The sequence below is a fragment of the Chiloscyllium plagiosum genome, unplaced genomic scaffold (assembly GCF_004010195.1).
Source record: "Chiloscyllium plagiosum isolate BGI_BamShark_2017 unplaced genomic scaffold, ASM401019v2 scaf_11667, whole genome shotgun sequence".
In the NCBI taxonomy this organism is placed as follows: Eukaryota; Metazoa; Chordata; class Chondrichthyes; order Orectolobiformes; family Hemiscylliidae; genus Chiloscyllium; species Chiloscyllium plagiosum.
Window position 1 is genome coordinate 1 of NW_025211845.1, and position 16,975 is coordinate 16,975.

General features: G+C 43.6%; 1 protein-coding gene across 1 annotated transcript; it reads left to right on the forward strand.

The window, feature by feature from the left end:
• The first annotated feature begins 6 nt into the window (after positions 1-6).
• Positions 7-15,598, forward strand: LOC122547152 (RNA-binding protein 38-like). The gene is made up of 3 exons (XM_043685742.1): positions 7-239; positions 9,388-9,511; positions 15,413-15,598. The coding sequence occupies exons 1-3, from the start codon at positions 39-41 to the stop codon at positions 15,469-15,471; spliced, it is 384 nt and encodes a 127-aa protein (XP_043541677.1). The 5' UTR covers positions 7-38; the 3' UTR covers positions 15,472-15,598.
• Positions 15,599-16,975: the final 1,377 nt, after the last annotated feature.

The following is a 16,975-nucleotide window of genomic DNA, read 5'->3' on the forward strand; positions in this document are numbered from 1 at the left end:
AAAGTGTTCCCAACCCCGGACTCCTGCCCCTCTGCTCAATGCTTTCTCAAGCCTGCACTGACCTTGACACCATGCACAGTCTTCAGAAGGACACTACCTTCACCAAGATCTTTGTGGGCGGTTTGCCCTATCACACTAACGACTCGTCCTTACGGAAATATTTCGAGGTGTTTGGGGACATCGAGGAGGCGGTGGTCATTACTGACCGGCAGACCGGGAAATCCAGGGGCTACGGCTTTGTGAGTACTGGCGGAGAGTTGGTGGGGGGTTGAGGTTGCATTTAGCTGACGCCTACCTGGCTCAATGAGCGTTCCCTTCTTCCCTGCTGTTAGGGAATTAAAACTCGAGCAGTCGGTTTGCAAATGGGGACAGGGTTCGGTGGGGGGGGGGGGGGGAGGAAAAGGACTGTTTGTTAGACAGCAACAGTGAAAAACAAGCCTAGGTTCGAGACTTACTCCAGTTAACAACTTGGGACTGGAAATAAAAAAAACTCTACCCTTTTTTTCTCCCTCCAAAAAAATGCAGAAGTAGCGCGGTTGAATCTTACCCGATGTGATATTTATTTTGAAAACCTACTGTCGCCAGTGATCCATATATATATTTAAAAACCTGTTAGCTGGTCAGGAAACAGGACTGAGGTTAGGAAAGAGCTGCGAAATCACTTGTGCCTCTCAACGGGTCCTGGGAGAATACAGCAGGTGCTTTGTACAGTTAAAGTCTGAACCAGATAGAGAGAGAGAGAGCACACCATTAGGCTGACTTCCAAATTGCAACATAAGTCCCGTCTCCTGGTTTAAAATTTGCTTATTCCATCTCTTTCTCCCCCCCCCCCCCAAATTCTATCTAGAATGTTGTTCCTTGTAGCATTTCTTCTTTGACAGTGACCCTCCCTGTGTTTCACCTTATTGTGTTCTTGCCATGTGGTGAAGAGAAACAGCAGATCTGAGATTATGGGGGGTTGGGGACTAATCACAACTGAAAGTACAACTTCATTAATACGAGGCTGCCTGTATCTATGGTAGAGGAGAGGGTTCAAGGTTAGCTGCTGGTTTAGGCGTCCCTACCCCGAACCTTCCTATATCTTCCTTAAATTGACCAGAGTAACAGCTCCATTCTGGTACCTCAGCCTCCCTTATGTTTTCCTATTTCTGATGTTCAAACAAAATCACAAAAAAGTCATGCAGGTAAAAGGGTATTGTTTACATCAGCGAGAGTTTCATTTTTTAAAAAAAAATCATGATTAGAAATGCAATGCAAATTCTCGATGTAATTATTATGGAAGCTTAAGGAATTAATTATTAGTCGACCCATTGCTCCCACAAAAGGCCATCTGAAGATTGGAGGGAGTGCTTGTACAATAGCCCACCTGTTTTCATCCTTTGATATACTTCACCCAGACAGATCCAACCTCACTCACATTAAATGGAACTGCTCTCCATGTTTGGTGACTTTGGAACTATTGGGTCTTCGAAGCACTTGGAGAACAACAGTCGAGTTTACTTTCTCGACTTGAGGGTTAAGAGTACCAGAGAACAGGAAATATCTGGTCTGCCTTGAGCCTAATACACTGTGCCCTGCCCAGCAACAGGGGTGTTCATGTTGACCTCAACACCCATGGGTTCAATAGGATTTGGAGGGGGTGCGGTAGGAATAGAAGAGACCAACAACTCTTGCTCCAAATGGTTATTCAGCAGTTTTCCTTCTGAAAAGTGTCTGTTGCAAATTTTGTCTGGGGAGCACAATTGGGGATGCCCTTACTGTGGATTAGCCTGTTCTTGTAAAAGCAAACACTGCAGATGCTGGCGATCCAAAGTAAAAACAGAGAATGCTACAGAAACTCAGCAGGACTGTGGAGAGAGAGTTAACTTTTCAAGTTTACCAGGCCTCTCTTCTGCATCTCTGTGGTGGTAACTGTCCAGGCAAATGTACCCCTGCCTTCAGAATTTCTTTCAACCCCTGCAGTAATATGCTTTATTGGGGAGCTGGAGGGTGTGAGAATATCATTTAGAGAGGAGAATGTGTCACACTGCTTGAAGCTTTGCCAAGCACTTTATTTCAGATGTGCTGTTTCGGTTGAGTCAAAGTGAGATTTAATCAGCTAACCATAGCACCTCTGCCTCCAATCATACTGAGCAAACATATCCATTAGTAGCTTCAAATAGAATAAATAATTGCAGATGGGGATTGACAAAATACTCCAGCGATCTCCTTTTTAAGTCATGTTTCCAGAGAAGGGACTGGGAGGAGCTGGCTGAGTATAGCACTGGATTAATGTGGAGAGATAGTCTGGGTAGGCTAGGAGTTAGTACATGAGAACTGGAGTCACCAGAAGTGATTTACTTGGTGTTTGTAGTTAACTATATCTATATTTCTATCGCTTCCTTAAATTGCTCCATTCTGATAGCTCTTATGTTTTTTGGTTTCTGTTCAAATGTAAAGTCACAAAAATGTCATGCAGGTATAAAGTATTGTTTTCATCAGCAATACTTGATATCCAAAGTACCATTTTTAAAAAATATTCAAGATTAAAAACTCAATAAAAATACTCCATTAGGGGAGCTTCAGTAGTTAATTATCTGTAGGCCCAAGTTGGGCACAGGGCCAGAGTTAGTTTTTTTTCAGCATTGAAAGTTAATTGACTGAACTAATGTATGGAAGCCTGTCTTGCCATCTTCTCACACCATGTCTTCCCAGGTACCAGGTCCTTGCTGCAGATGTTAGATACTTCAGTCCCATGATGCAGGCTCCCTGTGTCGGGAACTGTTTTGGAAATAGTTTGCATTCATTTAGCACCTGTCTCAACCTCTGACTGCCCTAGAAATTTCCTTTTATAGCCAGCGAAGTACTTTTGAGGCATTTTCATTGCTGCAATGTTGAGAACACGACAATCAATTTGTGCACAAAAAGCTTCCAGAAATAGCAGCTTTTGTTTTTTGGGAGGTCATCTACTTCAGAGTGTATCTGAAAGTCATACATGCCGAAACACAATTCTTGGATTTTACAACAGCCATGGGAGAAGTTAAAGAAGAATGTAACAATGTTTTAAAACTTCTCATTGTTCACTGGAGGGAACTTCCTATCTGTAAATCTTGTTGGTTTTGTCCCCCCCTACACTTAAAACAATACTACACTTCAGAAATTGGAGTCTGCCCAGCTTGGAGGGGACAAAGTTAAAAATCCCACAACACCAGGTTATAGTCCAACAGGTTTATTTGGAGGCACTGGCTTTCGAGGCACTGCCTCTTCATCGGGTGGTTGTGTCACTTTGTGCTGCACACTTTTTTTTGTTACAGCGATCAGGTTGTGGTGTAAACCCAGGCAGGCTGCATTTTGGGTGTTAGCTGTTCTGCACTTCAGGCTTTTTATCAGGTCTGAACAGAAAGGGCTTGTTATATCCCAAGCAGCACTCTCCTCAGCTCAGTTACTAGGCTGTTTGGGGCTGCTATTTGACTGACGTAAGCATGACTTTTCAATAAAACAGCAGCACTTGGAGTGTGCAATGTAGTTATTTTCAGATGCTGGAGGTCAGTCACCTTTCAGTGTTGAGTTGCCTGAGTCTCCATTGACGGAAGTGACACCACTTAATAAAAAAACAGAAACAATGTCCAATCAACCCGATAGATTTTGAAAATAAAGCCGAGAAGTTCCATTTCAAGAGCACCAAAGGACATTGCCAATAACAACAAAGTTTTAATTGTTCAGTGTCTGTTCCCAATGGCTCCCACAGGTTATGGAAAGCATGAGGAACAATACTGGACACTGTATGACCCAGGCCCAACCATCTTCAGCTGCTTTATCAATGACCTTCCCTCCATCATAAGGTCAGAAGTGGGATGTTCGCTGATTGTGCAATGTTAAGCACCACTTGCGACTCCTCCGACACTGAAGCAGTCAATGTTCAAATCAACAAGATCTGGACAATATCCAGGCTTGGGCTGACAACTGGCAAGTAACATTCATATCACACAAATGCCAGGCAATAACCATCATCAGTAAGAGACAAAAAGAACACCTCTTGATGTTCATTACCATCACTATCCCCTATTTTCAATATCCTGAGGATCACCATTGACCAGAAACTCAAATGAACTCACCACATAAACACAGTGGCTAAAAGAGCAGGTCAGAGGCTAGGAATACTGCAGTGAGTAACTCACCCCCTGACTCCCCAAAGTTGGTCCAGCATCTACAAGGCATCAGTCAGGACAGTGATGCAATACTCCCCACATGCCTGGATGGGTACAGCTCCAACAACACTCCAGAATTTGACACCATCGAGGACAAAGCAGCCCGCTTGATTGGAACCACATCCACAAACATCCAGTCCTTCCACCATCAATGCGCTGTCACAGCAGTGTGTATTATCTAGAAGATGCAGTGCAGAAAATAATCGATGCTCCTTAGAAAGAACCTTCCAAATCTACAACCATTTCCATCCAGAAGGACAAGGGACAGCAGACACATGGGAACACTACCACCTACACGTTCTACTCTCTCAGCCACTCACCATCCTGATTTGGAAATATATCGCTGTTCATTCAATATCACTGCGTCAACATTCTGGAATTCTCCTCAGTAACAGCACAAGGACTGCAGCAGTTTAAGAAGGCAGCTTACCACTACCATCACCTCAAGGGCAACGAGGGATGAGCAATAAATGCAGACCAATCAGTGACTCTTACATTGCATGAGTGACTAAGTTTTTAAAAAATAGCTCCTCTGATCAAGGTGTGGAAAATAGTCAGACTGATAGGGTCTGACTGCGCTCTGAAGGACATTCTGTGGGGAAAGACAGCATGATATGTGTTTGTGAAATCATAGAATATTGCAGAACAAAAACAAGCTATTCAGCTTGTGGTGGTTTCCTTCATATGACTTAACTCCTCTAATCTCTCCCTTCATGTATCAGATAATATTCCTCTCTTTCAACCAACTTCCTCATTCTCTTCTACAATAACGTATGGAGTCTTTTCTGCAATGGTTTGAGGAGACAATATTTACATTGTAAAGACCCTCTGTATTAAATACTTGTCACTTTCCTCCATCTGATTATCTCAAGGTTGTGCCCTTGTTACAATATGTGCTTTCAGTGGTAATGAGCTATTATCTCCAACCTCAACTGGTTTCTATCCATTCTTCCTTTGTGCATTTCTCCCTGTGTTTTTCTTTTTTTAAAATTAAAATGTTGAGCTGTATATGTATCGTGTGTGTAAAACATTCTGTGATTATAGTGCACTGTAGGATGCAAACTGAATGATTTTGATCACAGATATTAGACCCTGATCTATATCTACTGCTTTCTTTCACTTGGTTGGACCTTGTGTGAGATTGGCTTATTAATGGTGCCATACCCATATGGAGGGAGATCTTATGCTGTCAATTTAGTGACCCTGGGAGCACAATGCAGATATTTGGTCCAACCTGCCCATTATCCCAGCCAATGCTGCCTTCCTTTGGTCTTTCGTAGTTGGTTCACCGCTCAAATTTGCTATCATTTTGCTGTATCTTTAAAATTGCTTCTCAGCAGCCTCTTGTGGAACATCATACTTCCCATTCATTTCCATTCTGACAAACAGCCATGGGCCTACACCAGACCTCCCTCTCTTTGAGTGCAGGGTTATACCCTCTGGAGATTTGAGCTTGTCATCCAGACTGGCATTGCACTGCAGTGCTGAGAAGGTGTTTCATTGTCAGAGGTGAGATGTTGCACCAGCGCTCCTGTTTTCTCTACTGGAGGTAACCGATCCTGCAGAACTTTTTGTTGAAGAAAAGTAGGAAAATTTCTTTTGATTCTTGGAAATGTTTATCCCACCACCACTACAACCTGGTTAACATTTGAAGAAGAAATTTGGGTACCTGGAAATTAGCAGATGGAATTATGCCTCAAGATATCCCATTTTGAAACTTAAAATTCACTATGTATCAAAAAATGTTAAACAAAGTAAGAACTGTTAACACAGTAGCTTATAAAGAATTACGCTTTTAATTCAGATCTACATCTTACTCCCCACCCTCTGAATTTACTTTATCTTACAAAGTCTCAAAGGTTTTTCCCTAGGACCAAGCCCAAAGTATGCTACAGCCTTTTGGAGTTTATTTTAGCCCTCCTTACTACACCAGCTATTGCTATGAGCTTAGACCCATTGGAGTTTCTCCATAAGCTTTTTGACGACACTATCCTCCATCATTTCCTTTATAGACCTCACTGGTATGGGTCCATCAATTCCTTGTTCAGGGACCAATCAATATTGAACTGCCTTTTCAGTGTTTGCAACTTCTGCCAAAAAGGTCTGTGAGCACCATGTTAGAAGTCTACCTCTAGCTGCAAGCTAGAACAAACCTTCAAACTGCCTTTCCCTCATGTAATTAAAACTGAAATGCCTACTCCTGTCAGCAAATAAATAATCATACTGCCTGGAAAAAGATCCTTCGGTCCAACCAGTCCATGCTGACCATAATCCCAAACTAAACTAGTCCCACCTGTCTATACTTGGTCAATATCCCTCCAAACATTTCTTATTCATGATCTTATCCAAACGTCATTTAAACATTGTAACTGAACCTGTTTCCACCACTTCCTCTGGAAGTTCATTACACACACCGAACCACTCTCTCTACGTTTCTAAAAAAGAAATTGCCTGTCATGTCTTTTTTTAAATCTTTCTCCTCTCACCTTACCAATATGCCCATAGTCTTGAAATCCTGCATCCTAGGGAAAAGGCAGCTGCCATTCACCCTATCTATATTCCTCATGATTTTATAAACCTCTATAAAGTTCATTCACCCTATCTATATTCCTCATGATTTTATAAACCTCTATAAAGTTCACCCCTCAACCTTCTAAAGTCCAGTGAAAGAAGTCCCGGCCTGTCCAGCCTCATCTTAGAACTTAAATGCTCCATTCCTGACAACATCCTGGTAAATCTCTTTTGAACCACCTCCGCTTAATAATATCCTTCCTATAACAGGCTAAATGGAACTGAACACAGTATTCCAGAAGAGGCCTCACCAACGTCCTGTACAATCTCAACATGACGACCCAACTGTTACATTGAAAGGTCTGAGCACTGAAGGCAAGCACCTTCTTAACAACCCATCTATATGTGGCGCAAACTTCTAGGAATTATGTATTTGAATCATGAGGTCTCTCTGTTCTATATATTGATAAATTAACAAAAAAAGAACATCCTAACCAAAGCTCCATATTGTATACCATACTCATGACATTTGGGCATGTTTTTGGAAGCTGCAATCTGAAATGCAAGTAAATTACTTTCAACATGACCCTGATTCTGTAACCCTTGTGAATAATCTCTACTTCTAATTGATGTGATAAGCCTCCCTCCAGAATTGCTAGCCCAGTTAAGGAACTATTTACAACCTGCTCTTAATTTCCTTTGCTGTGGAAACATTGTACAAAATTGCTTCAATAAAATAGATAATTGTGGAACTTCTGACTTGTGCACAAGATCAGAGATGGGGTCGTTCGTTGTTTAAGTTTGATACTTCTAGCATTGATCTTTCAGGATGAACATGCTACCATTTAAGTGTAATAAAATCTAGGCTTGTTTGAGTTCCTTTTTACTATTTAACCTATTTTTCTAATCAACTTGTTTAGAGATGTTATTACACATATCTGGAGCAGGTGGGAACTTGAACCAGGGTAATAGGTCCGAGGGAGGGACATGACCACTGAACCACAACATGACCAGCACCATTGGAAGAAATATTGCTGAGTTGTTGTGATTTGGGATTTTGCTGTGCACACAGGCTGCTGTGATTTTTCACTGTAGTAGTTGTACTTTAAACTTATTTGGTTGTCAAATGCCTTAGGAAGTTTTAAGATTGTAAAAAGTGCCTTAGAATTAATTGTAAGTTTTTAAAAAATATCTTCACCCTTCCATCTCTTTGCTTCATCCACCTCTCTTATCAGATAGTCACATTCCCTTGAATTTCGCTTGTCGTTATCTTTGCCGTAAGTCTGTTATACAAGCCCTTATCAAACACTCCTTGAAAATTTATATAACTTGGGAGTGTTTGGCTCAGTGCTTGTGTTTTCACTTTGAGTTGTAAGCTATAGGCTTATGCTCCACTCCAGAGGCTGATTGTTTACTGTTCATTAATATTGCCCTGCAGTTTTGAGAGCGAGGTGCTGTCTGACCAGAGGCCATGCTTGGTCTCGTGCTGGTGTAAGAGATCTCAAAATCCTACCAGGAGCAGAGCAGGGAAGTTCTCTCTGGTTCCTTGTCCAACATTTATCCCTCAGTCAACCCTAACCCCATCACTTTGACAGTATATCCATCCATTTGATCGATGACACTTTGGCTGTGACTTGGATTGGGACATCCTCAAGTGTCTAGAAGATTCCTTCTCTAAATATGATGATTTAAGTTTACTTTGTCCTCATACTGTCCTAACCTGTGTGCCAGGACCTTTTATTCACTCCTGGGGCCTGGGTGTCACTGGTTGGCCAGCATTTATTGCCTGTCCCTAGCTGCCCTTGAACTGACTGGCCATTTCAGAGGGCAGTTAAGCATCAACCACATAGATTAGATTAGATTCCCTACAGTGTGGAAACAGGCCCTTCGGCCCAACAAGTCCACACCGACCCGCCGAAGCGTAACCCACCCAGACCCATTCTCCTACATTTACCCCTTCACCTAACACTACGGGCAATTTAGCATGGCCAATTCACCTAACCTGCACATTTTTGGATTGTGGGAAGAAACCGGAGCACCCGGAGGAAACCCACGCAGACACAGGGAGAACGTGCAAACTCCACACAGAGAGTTGCCTGAGGCGGGAATTGAACCCGGGTCTCTGGCACTGCGAGGCAGCAGTGCTAACCACTGTGCCACCGTGCCGCCCACAGTGGGTCTGGAGTCACATGAAGGCCAGATCGGGTGAGGGTGCCAGATTTCTTTCCCTGAAGGATGTTAGTGAACCAGATGTTTTTTTCCAACAATTGGCAATGGTTCATGCTCATCATTTAGACTTTTAGTTCCTGATTTTTAAAAAACAAAATTCCACCATCTATCATGGTGAGATTCCAACCCAGGTCCTCAGATCAGCTGAGTTTTTGGATTAATAGTCTAATGATAACGTCACTTGGCCAACATGCTCCCTAAATGCATGGAGGCTGAATGTTGTCCTTTCTCTCTATGTAAGTTTCTATACACTGAGCTGTAGTAGGCTAGTGAGCCTGAGATCTGTAAGTTAGGTTGTGATATATCTCCCATGGCTCAGGTTAGCAGTTCAGTCCAGGCCTTTACTGGTCTGACTTGTTCACTTTGATGATACCTTTTTAACTTTGCATCAATGTGCGAGCTGCGTGTGCTGGTTCACTTTAATGACTGACAGTTTGGTCCATTTTCCTTCTTGCTGCAGGTCACCATGGCAGACAGGGTTGCAGCGGATCGAGCATGTAAAGATCCCAATCCCATCATCGATGGTAGAAAAGCCAATGTCAATCTAGCCTACCTGGGGGCAAAACCAAGAGCCATACAAACTGGTATGTAACCAACTTCTTTGCAGAGCCTGGTGTCCTGTATTTCTTCATTCTTGAATGGCATGTGGACACTGCCAGCATTTCTAACCATTGCTAGTTGCCATTGAACTGAGTAGCAGGCTAGGCCTTTCTATTGGAGATTAAGTCTGGTGTGGGTCTGGAGTCACAAGTAGGCTAGACTGGATAAGGATGGCAGATTTCCTTCCTTTAGAACATACAACTGCTTTGGCCCACCATGTCTGTACCGGCCATTATGCCACTCTAAACTAATCCCATCTGCCTGCACATAGTCTGCATCCTTCTATTTTCTGCCTGTTCACTTGTCTATGTAAAGACCTCTGATTTGCTTTGACAACCTCCCCTGGCAGCATGTTCCAGGCACCACCCACCAAAAAGAAACTGGCCTTGCACATCTTTAAACTTCTTATCTCTCACCTCAGCCTCTCAGTTCTTGTCAGGATAGAGTGTCAGGTGAGCAGGGTCCCTGGGACAGTTTTGTTCCCGTCTCCTGTGGGTGCAGTTCTCTGCCAAAAGGCTATTTGCAGCTTAGCTCAGAACTGTTACGGTAGTTGATCTGGAGACGGCGCATGGAAGGACCTTACAGAAGGACCTATCCATCAAAAAGGTGATGTCATCAACAGTGCTACCAAACGCCACTTTCAGACCGATAGCCTGCTCACTGATGCTCAGTTTGGGTTTTGCCAGAAATAGTCAGCGCCTTGTTTCAAACCTGGACAAAAGAGCTGAACTCTGGAGGTGAGATGAGAATGACAGCCTTCAACACCAAGGCTACATTTGACAGCCTGTGGCATTAAGGAGCTCTAGTAAAACTGGAATCAATGGAAATCGGGGGCAAACTCTCCTCTGGTTGGAGTTGTACCTGGCAAGATCCATCATTTCCGCTCCATATCATAGCCGGTCAAGGCATGTCCTATTCATACCTTTTAAAACATAAATGGTACTCCATACAGAATCGTCTGGAATGAACTATTCTGTTTGAAAATGAACACCATTTGAACACTGCCCATCTCCAGAAAGGACCCAAAAGGTATTTCTTGACTAGAATGGGTCATTCTGAAGCAAAGCTGGTGATGGTCTCTCACACCAAGGTGAATGACTGCAAACAATAACCCAGGCTGTGACTAACCCAACACTATACTTGGCAAAGGGAACCATGGGAAACCACATGATAAAGGAAACAGTTTGTCCCTTTTTAAAAGCTTCTGTTGATTGCTGTCTCTGGACAGGGCAGCAACATCTGCAGTCAATAAAATTTCTAATCTGTACCTCTTCACGTTCACTAATACAGCAAACTGACCTCCAGCTAATAAGAGATAAGGTAACAGACTTTGCAACCTGCAGAAAGTCCCATGTTTTCAAGTGAATATTGCAAGGTCTCATGATAAACCTATTTTGGTTTCTGAATTCTTTTACTAACTATTTATTTACTTAATAGCTTGAAAACGTGCACTATTCTCTTTATATACAACTTTCCTCTAAAATTTGTGTATGTGCTTCCACGCGACTGGGAGAACAATAACTTATTTTCTATTAATAATAATCTTTTCTTTTAACCTCACAAAGAGCTTGCTGCTGGTTATTTAACAATCCACACTCTCTGGTTAAGAGACATACACCTTTTCCATTTCAAAAAACACACTATTAATGGAGCAGAGATTTCAGTAATTCTGTAACATGCAGGACATCTCTGCAGGAGTTCCTCAGGATCTTGTCCTAGGCCCAACCATCTTCAGCTGCTTCATCAATGACCGTCATATGGTCAGAAGTGGGAATGTTCACCAATGAGTGTACAATGTTCAGCACCATTCTCGACTCCTTAGATACTGAAGCAGTCCATATTCAAATATAACAAGATCTGTACGATATCCTGGCTTGGGTTATGTGTATCAAGTAACATTGGTGCTACACAATTGCCAGGCAATGACCATCACCACACAAGAGAATCTAATCATCATCTTTGGACACTGCATGGTGGTACCATCTCTAAATACCCCCCATCAACATTCTGGGGTTACCATTGACCCAAAACTGAATGGACTCGCCACATAAATACTGTGGCTCGAAGATCATGTCAGAGGCTAGAAATTCTGCAGTTGAAGTGATGCGTTGCTGTTGTATGTTTTCCTTGGATCATGACGTTGATGTATGAGGTGCCAATTAAACAGGCTGCTTTGTCCTGAATGGTGTCGAGCTCCTTAAGTGTTGCAGGAGCTGCATTCATCTGGGAAAGTGGGGAAGATTTCATCACCTCCTGACTCCCTAAAGCCTGTCTACCATTGACAAGCTAGGAGCGTGATGAAATACTCTCCACTTGCCCGGATGAGTGCAGTTCCAACAACACTCCAGGAGCTCGACACCATCCAGAGCAAAGTAGCCTGTTTGATTGGCTCCCAATGTCAGCATCAAGAGAAGATGTACAACAACAACTCATCACTTGAGCTGCTATTTTTTAACCTGTGAAATCTGCCATCCAGAAGGACAAGGATCTGAATGTTGTCCAGGTCTTACCACACATTGGCATGGCCTACTTCAGTGTCTGAGGAGTTGAGTCATGCTGAACACTTTGATTGCACACATTCCATTTCTTGGGGGAAGGTCTTTGATGTAACAGCTGAAGATGGTTGGGTCTAGGGTGCTTGGGAATGCCACTGTCTCCAATCCACTCACTGTCCTGACTTGGAAATACATCACTGTTCCATCAGTGTTGCTGGGTCAAAATCCTGGAATTCCCACCCTGAAGGCACAGTGGTCTACCTACAGCACATGGAATGCAGCAGTTCAAGAAAGCAGCTCACCAACTCATTCTTGAGGGCAACTAGGGATGGAGCAATAAATACTGGTCCAGCCTATCATACCCACATCCCATGGGTGAATTAAAACAAAATTACCTTGAAGGCAGAATAGGAAGATCTTCACCTGAGATTCCAGTTGTGTTTGAATTAAACATCCCTCACTGTCTAATTAATAATAGAACACAGAACATTACAGCACAGAACAGGCCCTTCGATCCTTGATGTTGCGCCAACCTGTGGAACCAATCTGAAGCCCATCTATCCTACACTATTCCATTCTCGTCCACATACCTATCCAATGACCATTCAAATGCCCTTAAAGTTGGTGAGTCTACAACTGTTGCAGGAAGTGCATTCCATGCCCCTACTACTCTGAGTAAAGAAACTACCTCTGACATGTGTCACATATCTATCCCCCCTCAATTTAAATCTATGTCCCCTCGTGCTAGTCATCACCATCCGAGAATAAAGGCTCTCACTATCCACCCTATCTAACCCTCTGATTATCTTCTATGTCTCAACCTTCTCTCCATACTAGGCAACATCCTATGTGGGTGGCACGGTGGCACAGTGGTTAGCACTGCTGCCTCCCAGCGCCAGAGACCCAGGTTCAGTTCCCGCTTCAGGTGACTGTGCAAACTCCACACAGTCATTCTCCCCGTGTCTGCGTGGGTTTCCTCTGGGTGCTCCGGTTTCCTCCCACAATCCAAAGATGTGCAGGTTAGGTGAATTGGTCATGCTAAATTGCCCGTAGTGTTAGGTGAAGGGGTATATGTAAGGGAATGGGTCTGGGTGGGTTGCGCTTCGGTGGGTCAGTGTGGACTTGTTGGGCCAAAGGGCCTGTTTCCACACTGTAAGTAATCTAATCTAAACTATTCTAAATCTCCTCTGAACACTTTCCAAAGCTTCCACATCTTTCCTATAGTGCAGTGACCAGAACTGTACACAATACTCCAAGTGTGCCCACGCCAGAGTTTTGTACAGGGATAACCTGATCTCATGGCTCCAAAACTCAATCCCTCTACCAATAAAAGCTAGCACACTGTATGCCTCCTTAATAACCCTATCAACTTGGGTGGCAACTTTCAGGGATCTATGCACATGGACACTGAGATTTCTCTGCTCATCCACATTACCAAGCATCTTACCATTAGCCCAGTACTCTGTATTCCTGTTACTCCTTCCAAAGTGAGTCACCTCACACTTTTCCACATTAAACTCCATTTGCCATCTCTCAGCCCAGCTCTGCAGCTTATCTATGTCCCTTTGTAACCTGCAACATCCTTCCGCACTGTCCAAAACTCCAAATTTACTAAACCATCCTTCTATGCCCTCGTCCACATCATTTATAAAAATGACAAACAGCAGTGGCCCCAAAACAGATCTTTGTGGTACCCCACTAGTAACTGAACTCCAGGATGAACATTTCCCATCAACTACCACCCTCTGTCTTCTTTCAGCTAGCCAATTTCTGATCCAAACTGCTAAATCACTCTCAATCCCATGCCTCCATATTTTATGCAATAGTCAATCGTGGTGGAACCTTAACAAACGCTTTACTGAAATCATGTACAGCACATCAACTGCTTTACCCTCATCCACCTGTTTGGTCACCTGCTCAAAGAACCCAATAAGGTTTGTGAAGCATGACCTACCTTCACAAAACTGTGTTGACTATCCCTAATCAACTTATTCCTTTCTAGATGAGTATATATCCCCTCTCTTATAACCCTTTCCAACACTTTACCCACAACCGAAGTAAGGCTCACTGGTGTATAATTACCAGGGTTATCTCTACTCCCCTTCTTGAACAAGGGAACAAAATTTGCAATCCTCCAGTCTTCTGGCACTATTCCTGTAGACAATGACGACATAAAGATCAAAATCAATGGCTTGGCAATCTCCTCCCTAGCTTCCCAGAGAATCTTTGGATAAATCCCATCTGGCCCAGAGGACTTGTCTATTTTTACACTTTCCAGAATTGCTATCACCTCCTCCTTATGCAACTCAATCCCATCTAGTCTAGTCGCCTGTATCTCCGTATTCTCCTTGACTGAAGTGTCTTTTTCTAGTGTGAATACTGACAAAGGGTATTCATTTAGTGTTTCCCCTCTCTCTTTTGACTCCACACACAACCTCCCACTACAATGCTTGATTAGCCCTAATCTTACTCTAGTCATTCTTTTATTCCTGATATACCTACAGAAAGCCTTAAGGTTTCCTTGATCCTATCTGACAATGACTTCTCCTGTCCTCTCCTGGCTCTAACTTGGGATTCTACCTTCATTTTATAGAATCCATACAGTATGGAAACAGGCCCCTCGGCCCAACAAGTCCACACCAACGCTCTGAAGAGTAACCCGCCCACACCCATTCCCCTACCCAATATTTACCCATGACTAATGCACCCTAGTGACATATCCCTGGACACTTTGGGTAATTTAGCATGGCCAATCCCCCTAACCTGCACACTTTTTGGACTGTGGGAGGAAACCGGACCACCCAGAGGAAACCCACGCAGACACTGGGAGAACGTGCAAACACCACACAGTCACCCGAGGCAGGAATCGAACCAGAGTTCCTGGTGCTGTGAGGCAGCAGTGCTAACCACTGAGCCACCGTGCCGCCCAGTGGGGTGCAGCTCCATGACAGCATCGTAAGTTTGCCCCAGGTTCCAAAATCTCTTGATCCAACACTGAAATGTCTGGAGTGGGCATTGAACTCTTAACCTTCTGACTTGGAGGTGAGATGTGCGACACACTACGTCGCAGTTAACATGTGCTGAATCAGGTGGACCAACGTAAACCATCAGGATACAGGAACAGAAATTGCCACTGAGCCTGCACTCCATTTAATTCCGAGATGGCAGCTTGGTATCTTAACTCTTTCTGCGAGCCTTAATTCCCCATTTTGGAATGCATTTGGCTCTGGTATTTTCTAATCCACCTGTTCAGAAATGTAATTACACACAGGGCCTGAACCCAAGCCTTCCGGTTAAGAGGTAGAAACACCACTGCTGTACCACAAAAGCCCCCAGTGCACTTGTCCCTCCTGAAGTCATTTTATTTAATCTAATCTGTTTTGTTTTCAGGATTTGCTTTGGGCGTCCAACAGATACACCCGGCTCTGATCCAACGTCCCCTCGGGTAAGAGAGAGAAACCTTTGTCATACAAGTGGCTCTGTACCCAGAAGGTTGTGCATTTCTGTAGCATCTCTCACCATTTCAAGTTGCCCCAAAGCACACTACAGCCAAAGAGGCATTCTGTAATTTCTGCTGAAATGTAAGAAATGCAGCAGCCCAATTTGCACAGTAAGATTCCACAAACTGTAATCGATGCAGGAATCTGTTTTGGTGATGTTAACTTGAGGGGTAAATATGGGCCAGGGTACAGGAAATAACTGATGTTCAAATAGCACTGTGGGATCCTCTACATGCCTGCATGATACACCACCACTTAGGGGGAGCAATAAATGCTGCCCTTTACCGCAATGCCCAAGAAGAAAACACGTAACAGGGCCTCAACTTGACATCTCATCTAAAAGATGGCACCTCCAGCAATGCAGCACTCTGGCAGTGTGCTGAATCTAATGCTTATGGGTGGCATGGTGGCTCAGTGGTTAGCACTGCTTCCTCACAGTGCCAGAGACCTGGGTTTGATCCCAGCCTCGAGCGATTGTCTGCGTGGAGTTTACATGTTCTCCCCGTGACTGTGGGGCATTCCGGTTTCCTCCCACAATCTAAAAGATGCGCAGGCTAGGTGAATTGGCAACGCTAAATTGTCCAGTTGCGTTAGTCAGGGTTAAATGTAGAGTTATCGGGAATGGGTTTGGGTGGGATACTCTTCGGAGGGTCGGTGTGGACCTGTTGGGCCAAATGGCCTGTCTCTATACTTAGGGATTCTGTGAATTCTTTTGTGTGGTTTTTATGCATTAATCAAAGATTTAGTTTAAAGACAAAGAGAAGGCATAATTACAGCCTTGTACAATAACACCAACTATCCTTCTACATGCTCATGTAAGATTGGCCACCCTGAAATCTTACTGCTACACTGTCAAGAGAATCTTCTGTCAACTCCGTATTTCTTCCAGCAATCTGACAGTGTCCACACTGTGCTATGTATGTCCAGTGGGATGCAGCTCCATGACATCATTGTAAGCTTGCCCCAGGTTCCAAAATCTCTCTGTGCAACACCAAAGTCTGTGGAGGGGGCATTGAACTCTCATCCTTCTGACTCGGATATGAGAGTACTACACACTACGTCGCAGTTAACATCCGCTGAATCAGGAGGACCAAGGTAAACCATTGGGATACAGGAACAGAAATTGCCACTGAGCCTGCACTCCATTTAATTCCGAGATGGCAGCTCAGTATCTTAACTCTCTCTGCGAGCCTTAATTCCCCATTTTGGAATGCATTTGGCTCCGGTATTTTCTAATCCACCTGTTCAGAAATTTAATTACACACAGGGCCTGAACCCAAGTCTCCTGATTAAGAGGTAGCGACAAAAACCCTCCATCCACTTGCCTAACAAAATTCATTCAATCTCCATATGATGTTTTCAATTAACCTAATGTCACAGCTTTCTGCAGGAGAGAGTTCTAGATTCTACAAACGCTTTTCAGACAGCACTTCTGAATAATTGCCCCAATTAT

What these genes read in the sequence shown, in the direction of transcription:
- LOC122547152 (XM_043685742.1), top strand. Translation starts at nt 39, where the DNA reads ATGCTTTCTCAAGCCTGCACTGACCTTGACACCATGCACAGTCTTCAG. An exon ending in AATCCAGGGGCTACGGCTTT is followed by an intron (nt 240 to 9,387) that starts GTGAGTACTGGC and finishes TTCTTGCTGCAG; the next exon opens with GTCACCATGGCAGACAGGGT. An exon ending in ACCAAGAGCCATACAAACTG is followed by an intron (nt 9,512 to 15,412) that starts GTATGTAACCAA and finishes TTTTGTTTTCAG; the next exon opens with GATTTGCTTTGGGCGTCCAA.